The 21,530-nt window shown below is 35.8% G+C and overlaps 1 protein-coding gene across 1 annotated transcript; it reads right to left on the reverse strand.

Moving 5' to 3' along the window:
* Positions 1 to 1,031: 1,031 nt before the first annotated feature.
* Positions 1,032 to 18,243, reverse strand: LOC131154058 (heat stress transcription factor A-8). Its single transcript, XM_058106551.1, has 2 exons — positions 17,735 to 18,243; positions 1,032 to 2,098 (listed from the first exon to the last, which is right to left on the reverse strand). Exons 1-2 carry the CDS (start codon positions 17,954 to 17,956, stop codon positions 1,148 to 1,150), a joined length of 1,173 nt encoding a protein of 390 aa, XP_057962534.1. The 5' UTR covers positions 17,957 to 18,243; the 3' UTR covers positions 1,032 to 1,147.
* Between the last annotated feature and the right edge of the window lie 3,287 nt (positions 18,244 to 21,530).

Here is a 21,530-nt window from a genome sequence, read left to right on the forward strand (position 1 = left end):
TGTTAGCCGAATGAGAGATTTTGGAATTGTGGAATTCTTCTCTCTAAATTTCTCATTGATGTTGAAGGTAAATATATACAGTAAAAGGGAATATCAAAACAGAAATAATTTGTTATAGATTGGTTGAGTAAAACAAAAAAAAGGAATAATAAAATACAAAGCAATAACAGATTACAAAGACAACCGTTTGTGAAGACGTCTCCTCGTGTGCAGCTGGGTTATATAGCTTGATACATGCATGGTTCATTTTACACTTTTTAAACCTAGGCATGGAGAGAACAAGCAATACAAAAAGCTAGCTGGGTAGGCCAGATAAAAACACGCATATTCATAAGAAAAACTAGCTAGGATGACTACTTACCAAGTTCTGTAAAATCTGAAATCCAAGGACACCAGTTTCTGTTTTGCTACCATAATGAAAGATGCAGAGCCCCATTTTGTGTGTGTGCATGTGCAAGAGAGAGAGAGAGAGAGAGAGAGAGAGTAGCCACTCACTCATTATTTATCAATCCCGAATATTTATAATTAAAAACTAAAACAACTTTACGGCTATGCTTGATTCATGGAATACCAATTATTAACAATAAAATGAAATATAATGAAAATTTTAAAAGTAGAGGTAATAATTAATCTTTGTTATTCTTATTATTTTTATCTAACATTGAGTGTGAAAGGAATAGACATTCCATAATAAAATTTAGAAATATTCATTTCTCCTTTCTTGCTATTGATTCATTAGAAATTTTAGATTATTAATTGCTTTTTGATAATGATTTATATAAACTATCAAATTCTTCTATTCTATTCTTAAAAATAGGCATTCAACATTCCTTGAGCCAAATGCAACGCAAGTGCTGTGCAACCATATAGCAACTGAAGAAGTAACCTGTGCGCTTCTAGCACCGTGCGGTGTGTGGTAAACTGAGCAACATGGGGAAGCACACAAGGTTCTCATGAAATTAACCTGAAAATGCCAATTTATTTGAGAGAGAGAGAGAGAGAGAGAGAGAGAGAGAGAGAGAGAGAGCATATAGTTTAATATGAGACGCATGAAATAAAGCAAATTGACTTGAATTTACAGGAACAAAACTGAGCTATAGCAGTAAGAACTTGATATAAGAACAGCTTGTGTAAAACTTCTATACTGTCAAGTTTGCTGTTGCGTTTCAGAACTTGGAAGTCCTGTTTGGTCAGTTAGATGAACCGAGTCCAGAGAAATCTCTACGTGAACCTCATGCGCTACAGAATCCATCTCTGAGTATTGAGATTTATCCACTTGTTCTGGTGAACATTCAAGACTTAGAAAATCATCCAGTTGGGTTTCAAAAATTTCTGATTCTAATACAACTCCCGAGCCATTGTCTTCCTGTTCAATATTTTCTAAGAAAGGTGCAGCTAAAAGAAGCTGTTCCAGCATTTCATCATTAGGTAAATCTGGGATAGCAGCTGAAGAGAGAAATTTTTCATCAATTGGCAGTGTCGGACGGAAATCAATATTCATGAAAAAATCTTTTATCTTCTCAAAAGAAGGATCAGATTCTAGGGATTCCTCTGAATTTGACGCTTGTGTGAGAAGAGGCTTTGAAGTTCCATCATTCTGTGGCCAGTACCTCACCATCATCCCATCCGAGGCATCTGATTCACCGTCCCCTGTAACTTCTTGTAGCATGTTCTTCACTGCTTCAGGCGTGCGCCAGTTATTTTCTTTTGGTTGCAGCAGCTGTACCAAAAATCCTGGGCATTGCATTACCATCACTAAAAATGACAGCATCTGCTGCTGATTTTTTTCCATTCCTTGAAGGCGGTCTCTCAAGAGAAGCACCTTGTTCTCTGTGGTTTCATGGTGCTGCCTAAGTTTGACCAACTCCTGCATGAGTGCATTCCTATCAATCTTGAGATTCTCCACTTCCTTCAAGAGCCCAAAATTTTCAATTTCTTCACATGCTTCAGCAGCATTGTTATTTTGCTGGGATGATTTCCGTGGAACTAAGCCCTGAGAATGTTTCCTCCTAACAATATTCTTCAACAAATGCTTTTGACCTTTGACAAATTCATCATTTGCAAATTCCCAGCGATCTGAATCAATTTTTCTGAAACCCTAAATGAAGTGGATTAACAAATCAGTTTTCCAAAATTATAAATAATCTAGATACAGCTTAAACAAGCACATGCATGCCATGTGTGAATTGACAAATGGATTCCAAGCGTACACGTGCTACAATTATCTACTAACACCCTATGGATTACATCCATCCATAGTGTCTTTTCCTAATCTTTCACATTGAATGGAAAATAATGCTCACTCTAACTCAAATTCATCTGTCATGGGTCTTGAAGCGTGGGGAATCCCATCCTCCTCTATGGTCCTCTTAGCTCTTCCTCAAATCTTGAATTATGTGAAATGGTCACCGATTAACAATGATGCATCAGTCATGGATCTTGTTAGAGTGGATGAGTTAACCTAACAGAGGCTCCAGAATTTGATGCCCAATGACCAATCATGAATCTTCAATTTATTCTTTGTTTGGTTGACTATTTATCAATAATGTGTTAATTATGGATATTTTTTTTAGATAACAGTGTTAATTATGAATATTGCATTTGATTGTTAGGAAGAAGTTCTTAATATGAAGAAATTACAGCCCATCAAGCCATAGTCATGGTCCTTTCGCCTGCACCTCCAAATTCATCGATACATTCCTTTTCCTTACATTGAAAACAAAACAGAACATTCAGAAATAGAACAGGGGAAAGAGATATAATTAGAGGCAGAACAGAATAGAAATGGGAGAGAAGAAGGAACAGGAAAACTACCGAGAGAGAGAGAGAGAGAGAGAGAGAGAGAGAGAGGACTGCAGCAATTCTGATTTCAAATGATAACTGTACACATATTCACAAAATAGAAAGTACGTAAAATATAAAAAAAAAAAACCTAAATTAACTAAACTCCTAAAATAAACAAAAGCTGTCCCAAATTAAAATAAAAAAACATAGCTACTATATAAACATCTAAAGTTCTCCGTTGGTGGTTCTCCATAAAACTCCCCTTGTTAGAGATAACTCAACCTTAAGTTCTGAAATGGAGTAGTAGCTTTAACTCCAGGAGTGGGAAAAAGATCAAACATGTGGGCAAATCAAGAGAAGGCACAATCTGCATTGCATCATCCATCACAATTGGAGAATATCTAGAAGATCCTCCAGTTGTAAGTAGCACAGAAGGTTGCCATGTCCTCTAACAAAACAACCAGTCCTCCAAAAATAAATCAATTTAATATCGAAATCTACGGGCAGCCCAAGAAAATGTGCATTCGGTCCATATTCTAATATAATGGACAATGTTTCACTAGATTCAGTTAAGGAAAATGTAGAAGGAGATGATAAAAGGGATGGAGGCATAAGTTTACCAGATTGAGAAATAATCTCACGAGGACTTTCAACAATAGGTTCCATGATTAAAGATTATTCAACGAACTCTATAGCAACCAATTGTTCCTCACTCTTTGGGTTAGAAACAGAAATTGAAGTTAAAGAGCAAGGTTATTGACAAACACATCTGTCCTAGTAGTTGGCATCTCATCTAGCTATTCATCACAAGTCTCGACAACCAAGTTTGGGGACAAGTCAAGATCTATCTCTGGCCTAGAGGCTCCAACAGTGTTTAGGGTAATAAAGACAGGTCTACGACATCACCTTAAGAAGATTCATGACGCATGTCCACATAAGCATCAAAACATTCTGCATTAAGTAATATGCAAGTCATTTATGTAGTCATGATACTCAATTACGCAACAATTAGTATGGGCATTTCTGATATTTGATTGCTTATCTTCAAAAATTTGAGCTTTTTCTTGAACATCTTGAGAGGATCTAGGAATACCTCAAGACCATAGAAAAATTGATCTAGATTGATGATATTCTTTAAAATAGGAAGTGATGTTATAGGTTGGTAGCTGGAGAAATATCTTCAATTCCAAGGCCATATGATACGCCTCAAATAGTAGTGGAACATTTTCAAATAATCATATACCTTTTGATTGCACCCCTCAACCCTTTATTGAACAAAGTTAACATTCTAGGTTCCTTACTAAGAGCACACCGAAAAATGAGGTCTCTAAACTTGAGGTAATAATCAAGGACATTAGAAGAAGGTTGTCTAAGACTACATAGTCAGGTCCAGTAATTGTTGAGAATTGCCAACTAGGTAGGAACCATATATATGGAACTGACTCATTATTATTATTATTATTTAACTGGAAAAAAAATATGGACCAATGCAAATTCAAATAACTACCAAATAGATAAGCAATATTAATTCAATTTCTGTGGAGTCCAAGTAGTGTAAGTCTATGCAACCTTACCAAAGGCCCTTAGATGTTTATATAGATGCTCAAACTTGAAGACTGATGCCAGCGCACTGAATTTGCCCTTGCAAAAACATGTATCAAACAATTAAAGTTGGATTTCTTCAGATCAACATCAAAATCCCACGAAGGAAAACTAATTCATTGCTGTATACCTCAAAATACAGCAGCTAGACCTCAATTTGAATGCTGGCAGGATAACTCAGAAATTTAAGCTGGCAGTCCAAGATCAAGCTAACTTCCCAATTTCTCAAGCCTCCACAAAATAAAAGCCTACAAAATGCAGCAAATGAAGCCTGAATCCAGTGTTGCTGATGAAATTATCCTCCAAACATGTACCTTGCAGTAGCACTTGAATTTTCCTCAATTTTGCTTCAAAATATCAAGGGAAACCCAATTTATCACGGATGCGAACAATTTCTCGCAAATTTGGAAGCAGGAAAACATTGGAAATTTCCACTCACAGGCCGCCAGTGTGTGGGGCATGGTGCTACCAGCAAGGTGTTCTGGGCGACGGTTTTCCAGCTGGTGGCAGATTCAAAGACGTTGGTTCTGGTGGTGGGTCAAAAGGAGCTTAAGAAATTGCGGATTTTGAAGGGCATTCAGTTGGACTACTTTCAGGTGGTGCATGGGGCCACACCCCTTGTTGGGTGAAAGTGAAATTGCATGGAGGGGCTTTCAGTGGTGTCTGTCTGTGATGGTGAAGGAGTTGTAAAATGGAACTTGGAAAAAGGTGCTCAAATTTCAGGGGAACGACTGTAATTTTCTAGGAAGTTACATATGAACAATGCTTTAATCCTCCAGGACTTTCCTGTGATTTCTGATCCTTGAGTTATTTGTTGGACTTGTAGTTGCGCAACGATGGCCATAGTTGTAGAAATTGAATCCAAAATAATTGCTCCTTATGCTGTTTTGTAACAGCAATGACCATTCTAGTCTGTGGGTTTGATGGCTGCTTGGTGATCATGGTTTGCTTTAGTGCCAACTTGATGTAGGAAAAGCACTAGAATTCAGAAATAGAGAGAGAATCGAGAAAAATAGGGGAGAGAAGGAGAAGAAGAAGAAGAAGAATAGGACAGAAAAGAAAAGTAGAACAGGGGAAAGAAACAAAATCAGAGGCAGAACAGAACAAAGATGGGAGAGGAAGAAGGAACAGAAGGAGAATCTGCGGCAGAGAGAGAGAGGGGGGGAAACTGCAGCAACCCTGATTTCAAATAATAACTGTACAATATTTATATGTCCAGCACTTATACCCACTACTAATTCTAACACATTTACAAAATAGCCACAACTAAACACATAATTACAAAATAATCCAAGGTACATAAATTACATAATACAAACCTAAATTAACTAAACTCCTAAAATAACCAGAGTTATCCCAAATAAAAATAAGTTAGCTACTACATAAACATCTAGGTACTGCACAACAAACCTCCCTTCTTCCCCTTATGTTTCTCTCCTCAATTCCCTCTATGTTTCTATCTCTTTACGGTCTTACATTAATCCGGTCTGTCCTACATCAATTCATTATCAAGAGCAAAGCACAATCACCACGCAGGCTGCTAATCTGCGAATTACGGCCAGAACTACAATTTGCACAACTCAATTTTCAAATACCATTTTCCAACTAACGTTTCAAAATTGTTGTGAGCAATAAGAATTGTTCACAAGAGATTCTGTTTCAAGATTTGATCTTGGAGGATCAAGAAAAATCCAAGATTTGGCTCTGCATGCACCTGTGGATAGCTGAACTTTATATGCGATCTGTTGTATCAAGAAGCTGCAAAAAGTTAACAGGCCTATCTTTGGTCTCACATCTCCAGCCAGCCATCTTTTCCAGCTGATTGCCCATCTCCGGTGGATCATATATTTCTCTCCTCCTTTTCCTCCAACACTCAAAGCAAAGGTTGACCAAAGTCACCTCCAGTTTGTCAATCTCCAGCCCCAGTCATCCATCTCTTTCTGCCTTATGGAGCCAAAGGCCCATCGTATGCAGCCAGCCTTGCAACACTGCTCTCCAGCAATCTTCTCCAGCGAAGATGGTCCTCCTGCTATTTATCACTGAAGAGATCACGAACTAATTAATACCTGAAACTTCTTGGGAGAGTCGAGGCCGGTGCTTACTTTAGCTACAAGTCTTAACATTCCCCATCTCTTTCCTTAATTTCTCTCTAAGTTTTGGTTCCCTTTTTCTTTCTTTGGAAGGAAACCCCTGCAAGAACCTTGGGTTTCAGCATAGATCGATTGCAAGAAGTTTTTGAACCATTAATTTTTTCTTGAAGCAAGGCTTTAAGGAAAATTTCACCTGCCGACCTCGCCCATTGCAGGGCTTTGTCATGAGTTTTGATAAGGACAAAAATCATAGTCATTTTGGATCAAGACTGTCATCAAGAACCTGGTCTTGCATTTCAGGGATCTCGAATCGGTGTCGATCAGCATGGTCAGGTTCCTATGAGGGATAAGATTGACAATGTATAGGCCAAATTTGAGGCAGAGTGATTGCTGAGAATTTGGAGAACAGTTCAATTGAAGACCATGAATTGATAAGGGACTTTTTTTTTTTTTGGGGGGGGGGGGGGGGGGGTGTGGGGTTAAGTTGTGTTGAATACAATCTGAAAATTCTTTGCATTAAATCCAAAAGAAAATTCAGAAGATCGCTGTTGATGTGAGGTGGAGTGAGTAGTGTGAGAGGTTTCCTCGACATTGACTTTATTACCAATTTTATTTTGGTTTGAAGAATTCTTACAATCCCTCATTACTCTTATTATTCTTCTATTGGTTTTGTTATTAGCGTTAAATTTCCGGCGTCAAAGGGTACTTATTGTGTATTTTTAGTTGGTTGTCATTGCTCTTTTTACTAGGGCAACAAATTTTTGCTTGGAATTCAACCTTACCGATTTTAGCCAACAATGAGATCTTATGCTCTTTTGATTTTTTTTGTTTTTCTCTCCTCAATCATTGGTTATTAAAGTGGATTTTGTGTTTTCATTTTTTGGAGACTTAACATATGCATGTAGACATTGTATTTTCAATTTGTAGGCTTAACATATGCCTTTTTTGTGTTTTCTTTTTGCAAATCTTCAAAAGTACTTTTTTAGTGTATATTAATTTTCTTTATGTTTTGATTGTTTGGGGGTAGGTGGTGTGGGTTTCTAGTTCTTGTTGTATTGTCAATGTGAAATAAGTCTGCATTCAAAAAAAAAAAAAAATCGAACTTGCACTTCACTTGTGTAACAAATTATCTTTGTACACACAGCCGGTCCCAAGCCCAGATAAACGAGAAGTGTTGCATTAGGTAGCTAACAAGTAGCGTAAAAATTGTTAGATCTATATATCATGAATCCTTACCAAATCCACCTAGGTCAAGCAGATAGATCGAGTTAATAAGGGAAAGAGCCAAGAAGTTAGCAAAAGAAACTAATATTAGATTAGCAAGTTGAAATATAGGAACACTTAAGGGCGAAAGCAGGGAAATAGTGAAAACAATGTTTAAAAGGAAAATCAACTCAATTTGCCTTCAAGAAACGAAATGGGTAGGGGAGAAAGCTAGAGAAATTGATAAATCAAAATTTAAATCTAGTACACGAGAAAAGAAACATAAAAAAGGGGTGAAAATTATTATGGGCAAAGACCTAAAAGATAATGTAGTAGATGTTAAAAGAACAGGGGATTGGATCATTAAAATAAAGATAGCTTTAGGCCTAGAGATAGTAAATGTCATTAGTGTGTATGCTCCCCAAATAGGTATAGCAAAAAATCTTAAAAGACAAATTTGAGAAGACATGAATAGTATTTTACAAGGCATACCAACATCTGAAAAGACATCCGTAGGAGTTGATTTGAATAGACATATTGGAAACGATAATTTAGGTTACTAGAGGATGCATGGAGGTCATGGATATGTAGATAAAAATGAGGCTGACGATAAAATTTTAGATTTTTCCATGTTTTATGATTTAGTTATATTGAATACTTACTTTATAAAAAGAGAAAAACACTTAATAACTTCCAAGAGTGGGCAAAAAAAAAAGGCAAATAGATTTCTTCTTAAATAATAAAGGGGGATCGTCTATCATGTAAGGATTGTAAAATTATTCCAAGAGAAAGTTTGGCTACATAACACAGAGTCCTAATATTAGATATACATACTTAAAAATGGAAGAGAGAGTAAAGTAAATCAACACAAGGACTAGGTGGTGGAGCTTGAAAAGAGAAAATATAGTAAAACTAAAAGATAAAATGATCAAAGAATGTGATTGGACAATAGTACGTAAGGTAAAATGCAAATATTGTTCGGAATAAAATGGCTAACTCTATCATAAAATAGCAAAAGAGATTTAAGGTGAATTCAGAGGAAGATACTCAAGTAGTAAAGAAAGTTGGTGGCGGGATCAAGAAGTCCAAAAAGTTGTTAAGAGAAAAAGAAAGTGTTATAAAATATGGAAAAGTTATAGAAATATAGAAAGCCTTGAAAAGTATAAAAGGCAAGAAAAAATGCAAAAAAAAAAAACCATTACTGAAGCTAAATATAGAACTTATGATACTTTTATATAATAGACTAGATACAAAAAAGGAGAAAGTGACATTTAAAAAACTTGCTAGAGCTAGAGAAAAAAAATACAAAGATTTAGGTAATGCAAAATAATAAAATGTATAAAAGAAAAGAATGATAATGTCTTGACTAGAGAAGAAGACATAAAAGAGAGGTAGCAAAGATATTTTTATACGATGTTTAATGAAAACCAAAATGAAAGATTGAACTTGGAAGTGGTAGATGAGGAAAAGTCTAAAAATAGGAGATTTATTTGCAAAATTAAAGTCATTGAACTTAATATGGCTTTGAAAAAGATGAAAAATGAGAAATCAATAGGACTAGATAACATACCAATTGAAGTTTGGAAATATTTGGGGGATAAAAGATTAACTTATCTATTCAACATTATTATAAGAACCAAGAAAATGCCAGAGCAAAGGAGGAAAAGCACATTAATACCTTTATACAAAAGCAAAGGTGATATTCAAACTTCTAATAACAGCTGCAGAATTAAGACTATGAGTCATACAATGAAACCTTAAGGAAAAGGCTAATTGAACAAAGAAAAAGACTAGAAATAAGGATTTCAATGCATTAATTTGGTCTTATGCCTGGGAGATTAACAATAGAAGTTATTTATCTTTTAAAAAGATTAATGGAAAAGTTTAGAAAAAAGAAGAGGGACTTGCATATGGTATTTATTAACCTTAAGAAAACATGTAATAGAGTACCTAGGGAAGTTCTTTGGTGGGTCTTAGAAAAGAAACGGGTATGTAATAAATATTATGAGGTCATCAAGGATATGTATGATAGAGCGATGATTAGCATTAGGATTGTAGAAGGGTAATCTAGAGATTTTTTCCAATCACAATTGGTGTACACCAAAGTTCTACTTTGAGTCCTTATCTTTTTACTTTAGTCGTCGAGGAACTCAATAAGAATATCCAAAACGAGAACCCTTGGTGTACGTTATTTGCAGATGATATTGTCTTGATTGATGAAAGTAAAAGTGGAGTAGAATCTAAGTTAGAACTTGGGAAACTGCTTTAGAGTATAAAGGTTTTAAGATAAGTAAGAATAAGACAAAATATACGAAATGCAATTTTAGTAATGTAAGGAGAAGTGGAGAGAAGATTAAACTTGTAAAACACTTATAGATTTCATTATCTTGGATTTATTATTCAGAAGGGGAAATTAAATAGGATGTGATACATAGAATTAAAGTAGGTCGGGTAAAATAGAGGATTGTGTTAGGAGTGTTGTGTAATCGTAGAATATCCTTAAAATTAAAAGGAAGCTAATAATACTCTATGGTTTAGAATGTTAGGCAACTAAAAAACATGTACAAAAAGTAAAAGTTTTTGAAATGCTAATGTTAAGGTGGACAAGTGGTATCACATTAAATGATAAATTAAGGAATGAGCATATATATGCAATAATCCAGGCATAGCACCAGTCGAAGATAAGATAAGGGAGGGGCACCTTAGATGGTTTGGGCATTTGAAACACAGGCCTAGGAGTGCATTTGCGAGGAAGAGTAAATTTAGTTATTGTTTTTGGCATGAAAAGGGGTAGAGGTATTCCTAAAATAACTTGAGATGAGGTTGTGAGGGAGGATTTAATAGCTCTTAATCTAGTAGCAGAAATTGCTATTAATCAGGTGAATTAGCGAAAAAGGATTCATGTAGCCAATCCCACCCAGTGGGACTTAAGGCTTCTTCTTCTTGTTGTTGTTTACTATATAAACATCTAAAGTTCTCCACAGGTGGTTCTCCATCAGTTTTTTTAGAAGATTCACAAGCAAGTAAACATTGGAAGCCAATCGATATATACTCATGTGCAGGAGACTCCATACAAAACAAAGAACGTAGAAGAGAACACAAGAAGAGAACATACAAAAAGAAGTAGACAGCACACTTTTATTAACTTTCATATACAAAAAAAAAAAAAAAAAAAGGAGAGATTGAGTGTGTAAGAACCTCCAGCGTTCAAAAGAACAAACCTTGTGATTGTTGTGAAGGCATTCAAGTGTTCTTAAGAAGATCATTGTGCTTAAATTTCTTCTCTATCTTCATTAATAGGCTTGAAAGTTTATTTGGCACTAAAGAGTCTGACATACATTGCTTTCTCTTTGTAATTTTGTTTCATATGTCTTGTGGTGATTGTATTTGGATCAAAGTAAGGGTAGGCATGGTTCGGTTAACTAAACCATGACCGCAATACCATTAACCAAGCCGAATTTTCGGTTCACAAAAAACTGTGAACCGAAACCGAACCGTTTCAAATGGTTAGCCGAATTTCAATTAACGGAATTTTATACCAATATCCAACAGTTAACCGAACCGAACGGTTAGACCTAATTAGAAGTTTAAACTCACATAAATTGATATTTTTCTTCCATTTTGACCATTTTGATTTTATGCAAATTAAAATTTTCAAACATTAAAATTCAAGCTTCAAATAAAAAAAGGTACAAATTTTTAAACTTCAAATTAATATCCAATCCATGAATTGAACAAACACAAAACCCACAATTCAACTTCTAAATTGTTACAAAAAAAAAAACACATAGAACATTCATAATAAATTCAAATAGTTAAGGCATATATTGGCTTAGAAATATGTTTATATCTCTAAATGTCTATTTTAAATAGTTAAGGCATATATTGGCTTTGGAATGTAACTTCATCTGTTTGGTGTTCTGTTCCTGTCTTTGGGTTTCTTTTCTTTTGATTCTGTTCTTATGCTAAGTGCCGACTACATCACAGTTTTTCAGCAGAAGAGATCTATTTGATCTGTTGATTTTTACCTTGGACGAAGGCACATATGTTTATTTCCTCTGTCAGAGAACAACCAAAAGTTGCAGATAATAGAGGCAATAGGTGCAAAGGTCCAGGGGGGGGCATGGAAAACCGGAAAACAGGAAAACCAAACCAACTGATTATTCTTGAGATCTAACTCGAACAGTAGTTCAGATTCACAAACTTCTGAGGAACATTTCCGCAAAACCAATTCAAGTTGATGTGAAACAATGCTAGAACGGTGAGCAGACCCAATTCCTCTGACAAATAAGAGGAAATGTCATGATGGTTGAGATCGATGCCAGTGGCAGCAAGTGGGTGGGGGTGATGTGGGGTGATGGTGAGTGGGTAGTGGCGATGGCTGCGATGTGGGATGATGGCTGTGAGTAGAGAAGATGTAGACGATGTGGGGCAGAGGCGACAGCGACGGAGACTCTGCAAGTGGGCAGTGGGGATATGGGACGATGGCTGTCGGCTGCTGCCTGCTGGGAGTAAGTGACGGGCTGATATCTAGGGTTTCTTTGGTTTTGATAGGGAAGTGAAAGTATGAAGATGAAAATGAAATTATGAAAAGGGGAATTTAGTTTTGAGAAAGACGGGAGTGTCGGAGTGATGTACACCTGTACATCATTACCTCATTTTTTAATTAAACTAGTTTTAATTAAATAATATATATTAAATATTATATATTTATATTATTGGTTCGGTTCGGTTAACCATGGTTAATGAAATTTCCAAAAACGAAACTGAACCATTAACCAAAAAAATCCAAATTCTTCAAGTGAAACCAAACCGAAAACATGGTTAACTAATTTTTTGGTTTGGTTTGGTTTTTCGGTTTTCCATGCCCACCACTAGATCAAAGGATCCATGGGCAGTTGTCCAAAATTTGTTGTGCCTTCGTTAGCTTGTTGGATTTAGTAATAGGATTTGGGTTGTCAAACCAATGTATTTGGACAAGTGTTTCATGTGCGCGAATTGTAATTTCAATGTGAAAGTGGAAGACCCAAGGGGTTAGCTTGGGGAGTGGGCATACGTCATGTGGACCGAATCACTGCCACTATGGCACTTAACTTTCAAAGACGGATTATAACATATCCATTCAAGCAGGCACCATAAATTACATATTCTTTTGCGGAAGTTTTCTCATAAACACAAACTGCAGCTAGACATGATCAGATTAAGGCTGGGAGGAAATGTCAGCAGAAGACATCAACATCAAGGTCAGAAGTCGTGGAGCCATGAAAGATGGCGAAGTAATAAAGATGTTTCAGTAATGCACAGATCTGAACTACTGGTGGTATTTTGTAGTGTTGGAACAGTAAGGATTTAAAGACATATCTTTATATTTTGCAGTGTTGAAGAGCTAATATGGGTTTAAAGGCATCTCTTTGATTTTAACACCATTTTCCGAAGAATAGAATTCATAATTACAAAATTTGGGACCACTGGAGGTATTTTGCAGTGTTGGAACAATCATCAGGATTAAACATTTTCTGAAATTAAGCCCAAGTAGAAATAAGGATCCAAACTGCCAACCTTTAATTTATCTCACCATTCAAAGGCACAAATACTAAGCCAAAAACAGAATTAAAGAATGAAAAAGGTCAAGAGTTCCAATGTTTTCTGAAATCCTCAACTAAACCACATGAACATTAGGTAACAGACTCCTAAACTCTGCTCAAATCTTTTAATAAAATAAATTAGAAGGACCTATGCAGTGCTCATTGTTGTTCTACTTTGTAGACACCCCATTTTGAACCCCCTTTCAAATTCACAATTCTTCAAGGGTTTGAAGCAAAAACATAGTAGGAGAAAAGAAGGACCTTATTCAAAGATGCAGTGTTCATTGTTGTTCTTCTTTGTAGACACCTCATTTTGAACCCCCTTACAAATTCACAATTCTTCAAGGGATTGAAGCAAAAACATAGTAGGAGAAAAGGCCTGCAAAGGGGACAAACCTGAGGAAACCAAACCAGATGCAGTGTCGCTGCTAAGCCAAACATGCTGCTGACAGACTACTAATGTCAAATGCATTACTGCCTGCGTGACAATGAGGGAGCAGCCCCTGCCACTGCAACAACTTTGTCTTGGACCCCTTCTGCATCCCATTCAAGCATTTGATCAAGTTATCAGCCATCACAGATGTTGGATTGCCTGGAACTTTTAGGTAAATGTTTCCGACATTTGACCTATGAATAGGACCTTAGGGTGCATCTGTTTTATTGGCAGCAAACATAGACTTAAGCGTTCTTAAGTAGCCTAGCCAAGCCAAGCAACCAAAAAGGCACCATAAGGTAACTCCATTAGACATGAAGAGGCAGAGAGGATAGTACCCCAAATCAAATAGAATAGATAGCACGAAAATCGTTTGAGCAAGTGGAGCAGGATAGTGAGAAAATCGACAAGAGAAGAACAAAGAATTCTTGAAGTATGGACCACTCAAGCATACCGAAGAATCCACAAGTAGGACCTTTCAACTCTATTTTGTACGGTACAGCATGCTTATGACTTACTTATGTTAAACCAATTCATTAAGCTCCTAACCATTACCTTACATAATGTTCTAGTTTTTGTCATGATCTCCAATGTAGCTAGGATTAACACATATATGGAATTCTTCTCATCGCTTGGATCCTTGTTTTGGTATTTGTCATGATCTCCAATGTAGCTAGGATTAAAACATATCTAGAATTATTTTCATTGCTTGGAGCCTTCTCTATATTAATTCTTGATCATATATACTAGTATGTTGCAGATATGAATGTTTAGGAAAGCATGATATAGGAAGTATTGCATGATTTCATTCGTGACTTGGTGATAGATGATGATTCGTGAACCTAGGTGCAAGTGCATGTGCTTGAGCATAGTCTTGTTTTGATCGGCTTCACCTATGGAATGAACTACATGAATTCGATTCCCTAATCAAAGCAGGGAAGTGTAAGCAACAAGGGGTTATCTTGAGCTCAAATCCATGATCAAAAAGATTACTTGTGTGTGCATTAGCACCTTCATTTTTTTCCTCTTCAATCAATTATGCTTCTCCGTTTCAATTATTCATTTACTTTTTAATCCATGGCTTGCTCAACTTAAGCCTTCTAGACATGATCCAAAAATGATGCCTTGTTACAAGCTAATTCACTTGCATGCTTTGTGTAGATGTCTCTTTTGGTGTTAACTTAGTTTGTTCAAAGCATGTCTTTTGATTGTCTAAGCATGATTTAATGGTACATGGTGTCTCTTATTTATATTAGATAAATTGTAATCTATTTTGCTCAAAAATTACTGTTTATTTAAGATAAATAAAGAATTATCTAATTACCAAATTGCTGAAAAGAAGGCCAAAAGGGCAACTGGGTACGTAATGGGCCTTATATGTGATTCACTAACCTTCACACTTTGTAACTTAATTCAAAATCCTAGTCTTCATTATGATGCTTGTCCAAGTTTTGGAGTCAATATTAAGGTTTATTCTTATTTTTACTAAAAATATACAATTGTAACTACCATACAATTTGCAACATTCCAATTACATAAGGATTGTTGGCTTGATGGCCTTGCGTGTACCCATTGTTAGGGCATGCAACTAAGTGGTGTTGGTCCATTGGGATTCCCACTACCAAGAAAAAGGGCAGCAGTCCTCACATTTGAGTAAGAGAGCTCTATCAAAGGGAAAGGAATGGTGTCCTATTCAAATCAATAAGGCACTAACGTGCCGCTCCACAACTTAGAGTGGGTCTTGGTGAGTTGGATGCGGACATAACTTCAACACAGCTTTCATACATGTTTGTATGTGTTGGAGTAACACACACACACACACACACACATAAGTTCCAGTCTCTAACATACATATTGACTCAATCTGGACTTATCATCAACAAAACTATGACACGAATGAGACAACTACAGCAAATTGTTTAAATGACAAGGCCCTTTCATAAAGCTGAAGAAATGTTAGTTGAAAAAGTAAAAACGACCATTTAACTTAAAATGTTGGAAGGGGCAGTGGCTTCTCAAGAAAATGTAAGAGGGTGCTTCTCTACTTGCTTGCAGGGCTTCTAGAAGAAGCTTGTGCTTCTCTACTAGGAAGGTTGTCACTTGTAAGTTAATTTTATGCTAGCACTTCTACAGACTTTAAACTATGAAAGTTGATTTTATTGTTATCATTACATTAGTAACTTAACATTTAGTTAACACGTTATGTTTGTGCATGTGTGTGTATCACTACTTAATTTTTTATTATGCATAAATACGCCATGCCTTGTCCATGATTTTTTAATTTCATTGAGCCACTGGGCCCATGTTGGGTCATGTCTAGCATCCATGTCTGTGCTTCTTAGTGTTCTATTGTTTCTTCCATCTTTTAATTGTCAAAACTGAAGACAAATGTTGAGTTATAGCACTATGCAGGACAAAAACATGCATGGGAAAAGATGCAGAGCTAGATGGTTGAAGAAGAGTACAAAAGCACTCATGCTTCCATTGGGTACTGAAACAAGGGTGCTCACTGACCTATAACCTGAATTGAAGTAATTTCATGGCATTAATGGATAGATTCTACAAATAGGAAAAAGCTGAAAAAAGAACCTTGCAACTCATGGAGGTGCCACGGTTATCATTAACAACCTTTTGCCCCTCCTCCTCTCAAGCGTCAAATAAAAGAAGGCAAAACATCCAACTTTTTCATCGATAATGTCAATATAATCCTTTCGAAGATGTTAATTAATAATATGAAAATGACTTTATCTACCCACAAACTAATTGAATCCAAAATAGACTCCCCAAACTTATCTAGTCCCATGAAATCAAATTTCTTAAACTTGATTTCACTTTCTATATGTAAATTCATTCACCCCATGCTTATTGAGCTCATGCAAACATAAATCGAGTTTGTCGCACCATTTTGAACAAACAGAATTCTACTTGAAAGTTTTCCAAATTTCTCCATAGATGGTAATCTAATGGGTAGTTCAAAGGCTAATTTCAAGCTACTATATAAATAAAGGCATCTCTCTCCATTCTCTTTCAAGTTTTCCAAATTTTACAAAGCAAGGCATTCAATTCAGAGAGATAATTTTGAGAACTTTTGGTATTCCTACAAGGCAACTAACACTCAACCAAGGTCTAAAATTCTGATTTCGACTCAAATTTCGAAGCTCCAAAAGTATGGAAAGTTCTAAGGAAATTTTGATTTTGATCTCAATTTCGATTTTGATTTGAAAAAATAACAAAAATCAATAGTAAAGCATAGAATTCTTTATGAAACTTTAGAAATGGTTAATAGGCATAATAATGTAAGTTTTAGGACTAATATATTACAAGTTAAACACATCTATGTTGTGTATGAGGTTGAAAAGTTGTATATAATATGTGTATCAAACATATTTGTAAGATAATGTGAATTAAACATATTCAATTAATACAAACGAAACTCATAAATCATTTAAATATTATTTATTATACAAATAATGATTATTTAGACATGAATGGTTAAATAAAATGTTATTGTAAGTTTATTTTTTCATATGACCTCCAAAAGCTCTCGTAATAAATTTTTTTTTTCAAAAAATAATAATAATAAAATAAATTAGAGTCACTTCAATTTTCAATCTCTTATTTGAATTCTTTGGAAATTTCATTCTATAGCTAAATTTTCAACAAGTTTCGTTAAAATTTCGAGATTTCGATAAATTTGGGTTGATTTGTTGAGATTTTAAAGGAAATTAAGCAAGACACAAATCGATTGCCATTTCGATTTCAGAGGGTAATGGAAATCTTGAGGGAAATTTCAACAATTTCGTGGAAATTTAAGACCATGTACTCAACACCTTTTTGCAATCCCTTTATAATTCACTAAATTCTAGTCATATTCACACATATAATACATTTTTATTTTCAACTTACGACTTTTTTCCATTCAATATTCCAGTTTTTTTCTCTCAGTAAATTAAATGACAAAGGAATTTATTGCCAGCAAGCATTCACAACAAATAAAAGGGCCCGTTTACTGGAAAAAGCAAGCAAGAGAAACTCACATAGATATTGAGTTGCCTCACGAAACTTGAGAAATTGCTGTGTTTAAAATACTTGGGAAGCAATTGGACCGTGAACTGGGTCATGTCCCAAATGACGAAGCTACTGCTGGTCTGGTTCCAAGATATAACCTCGTCCGTCGATTGGTCGTCCACCAAATCGTAGCATTTTGTCAGAAATGGAGCTATCTTCGCACCGGCGTCGCCAGCTGATTCCTTCACCATGATCGAAATCTAGAATCCTCCTTGAGGACTTCAAACTCTACTAGGCGTCAACTACACAAGTCGAATTGAAGAGACCCTAGGTTACAACGACGGGGAACATCAATTGGTTATGGCCTACAAGGCCTCTATGGACAAGTTTGGAATATATGCGTAACTTCAAAATATACTCAGCCGTCGGAGCAATCGGTGACTGCGGCATTTTTCAACCAACGGAACCATGCCAAGTGGGAGGTGTTTGGAATTACTACAATTTTCTTAGAGGCCAAAAATTAATCCTAACTCTTCTCGAGACTCTTCCTAAACAAAGTATGTATATATACCAAGATCGATCGATAAATATAAAAGGAGAAGAGTAAACAAATGTAAATTTTCTAATTCCTAAAGTCTTCCCTGGATTCTTCTAGTGTACGATGCCTGGACGGTGCCTTCATGCCTTCTTCAGGCTTAGGCGATAACAGGACTTCAACTCACAAAGAAGAAATTTCCACAAGAAAGATTCTTAGAAAACAAGTGTTTATTTAATTGAGTTCTCTCAATTGTTCTCTCCGAACAACAGGATCGGAGCTCCTTTATATAGGCAAGCTATTGGAAGGATAAGCACAACTTGCTTCCTTATCCAACAATGTTAACTTGACAATGACATAAAGTAATAAAACAAATAACTTAAAGAAGATGACAGCATATGTCCTGCTAACTTATCTCTTACTTTACGTGTACGCCAAGTAATGTCTTACTTTAATTTTACAAAACAAAAGAAAGATCCTTAATTTACATTTACGACAAATGATACCCTACTTTACTTTAAAAAAAGAAAAGATGTTTGATATGACCAAATTAATTAGCCCGCTTCATCGGATCTGGGATATGATACTTTTCTGGCCTAGTATATGATAGCTGGTTTGATTTTTGATTGTGAAATCTTCACTATTCAAAAATACTTGAGTGCTCTAGTCCTTCAAGCACTCCAATAATTTCTTCACTGTTGTCTTGGACATTGGCTAACTCTGCCAATACTTGCTTCAGTTCATTCCGAACCACTTGAATGGATGGTAGATAAGACTTCCAATCTCTGATTTTATTGTTGAAATTTGCAATAGTATGCAAGATTTTATTGATTACAAAGAAGAGATTACAATGGTATATATATACAAAAATCATAATTGAACTTTAACAATTCAAGAATCAAAATAACAACTTAACAACTAACTAATCTAATAAAATGAAGAATAAAATTATGACTGTAATTTGGTAATTTTCTGTGCTGATATTCTGCTGTTATTCTGTTATGAGATGCTACTGCTATTGCTGCGAGCTAGTTGATGTGCTACTGTAGCTGCTGCTGTGAAGTGCTATTGCTACTGCTGTGAAGTGTTGTAGCTGTTGTTGTGAAGTGATGAATAAGAAGCAGCAGCAAGTATATTGCAATACGCCCCTTCAGGATGGTGGGGAATGAATATTCAACACACCCATCTTACGTAAAAGAAAATGAAAAACGTTAGAACCCAATTCCTTTGTGAAAATATCAGCTAACTAGTGATGAGTGGAAATATGAAGAAGATAAAGAAATCCAGCCTGAACCTTGTCACGAACCAAGTGGCAATCAATTTATACATGTTTCCTCCGTTCATGAAAAACAGGGTTGGAGGCAATGTGCAGGGCAACCTGATTATCACAAAACAAAGAAATTGGCAATGACATTGAAACACCAAGATTTGTGAGCAAGGTAAAAAGCCAAGTTAATTCACAAGCAGTAGTGGCCACAGCCCGGTATTCAGCTTCAGCAGAAGATCAAGAGATACTTGTTTGTTTCTTAAAGAACCAAAAGATAAGAGAGTCACCAACAAAAATACAAAAACCTGTGACTGAATGGCGAGAATCAAGGCAGCTAGCCCAATTTGAATCAGTAAAACCAGTAAGTTTGAGGGATGAATAAGCTGGGAAAAAAAACCTTGACCAGGAGATGATTTGGGATAGCAAAGCACATGGTGAGCAGCATGAAGATGAGGTAACAGTGGGGTATCCATGAACTGAGCAAGTTTTTGAAAAGAGAAAGCAATATCAAGTCTTGTAATTGTGAGGTACAACAATCTTCCAATAAGAAGGCGATATTGTAAAGGATCCGGAAGCAAATCACCCTCATACTGAGAGATCTTAAGAGATTGAAACATTGGAAAAGAAACAGATTTAGAACCAAGAAAACTAGCATCCTGTAGAACATCCAATGTATATTTACGTCGGCAAAGAAAATTCCCTTGGAGGAACGAGCAACTTCAAGCTCCAAAAAATATTGTAGACAACTAAGGTCTTTGATCTTAAAAGCTGAGTGCAAAAATTGTTTTATAGCAGTGATAGAAGCAAGACTAGAACTTGCAATGATAATGTCATCAACATATACAAGAAAGGCTATAAAAATTGAAGCAGAAATCTGAATAAAAGGACATGAGTCAGACTAAGATTGTTGAAAACCATAAGCAAGCAAGGTATCAGCAAGCTTAGAAAACCACTGTCTTGAGGCCTGCTTTAAACCATAAAGGCTTTTATGAAGTTTACAAACCAAATCAGGTGCTCCCTTGGTTGCATAACTAGGAGGAAGTTTCATATAAACATCCTCAAATAAATCACAATGTAAGAAGGCATTGTTTACATCTAACTGATGAACAAACCAATTCTTGGTTGCAGCTACAACTAAGAGACAACGAACTGAAACTAGTTTAACAACCGGAGAGAATGTTTCAAAATAATCGATACCTTCCTGTTACGTGTAGCCTTTTGTTACTAGTCGAGCTTTAAAATGTTCAATGGAACCATTTGAATAATATTTAATATGATATACCCACTTGCAGCCAATGGGTTTGTGACCAGGAGGTAATGAAGTGAGTGATCATGTTTGATTTTCCTCAAGTGCACGTATCTCCATAGCCATGGCATTACGCCATTCAGCAATCTTAAGCTTGATGATAATACTGAGGTTCAATATGAATAGATACATCTAAAATAAAAGAACAATAAGCTGAAGAAAGATTGCAATATGATAAAATAGAAGATAAACCATATGGGTTACTTGAGGCTCTTTGCTATGAGCTGGGAAGATGAGAGAGGAATGAGGTAAAATTTTTGGCCATAGAACAATGGTAATCATGAAGATATAAAGGTGGTTGTCGAGTGTGTGTTGAACGATGAAGAGAATCAAAATCAGAGGGAAAATTAGATGAGGTAGATGAAGATGGAAGTGAACTGTTCGATGAAGATGAATCTCTTGATGAAAAGTTAGGAATACTTAAAGAAGAAGCTATTGGAGGATTGAGCAAAACAATATCAGATAATAAAGGTTTTGACAAAAAGTCAGTAGGTAAAGAAGCAAAAGGAACTATTCATTGAAAATAACATCACGAGAGATGAAAATTTGATGAGTTTGCAAATCGAAGAGCTTGTAACCTTTGATGCCAAAAGGGTATCCAAGAAATTATACTTCGTTAAGAACGAGCATCAAACTTATGTCGATTAAAAGAAAGTGTAGAAGCAAAACAAAGGGAACCAATAACCCTCATGTGAGAACAAGAAGGGGATTTACCAA

Source organism: Malania oleifera, chromosome 4, assembly GCF_029873635.1.
Source record: "Malania oleifera isolate guangnan ecotype guangnan chromosome 4, ASM2987363v1, whole genome shotgun sequence".
NCBI lineage: Eukaryota > Viridiplantae > Streptophyta > Magnoliopsida > Santalales > Ximeniaceae > Malania > Malania oleifera.

Bases quoted from the DNA above. Each gene is read 5' to 3' on its own strand.
- LOC131154058 (XM_058106551.1), bottom strand. From the start codon at position 17,956: ATGGTGAAGGAATCAGCTGGCGACGCCGGTGCGAAGATAGCTCCATTT. The intron at 2,099-17,734 runs GTGAGTTTCTCT...CACTTCATTTAG, and splicing joins TGAGGCAACTCAATATCTAT to GGTTTCAGAAAAATTGATTC.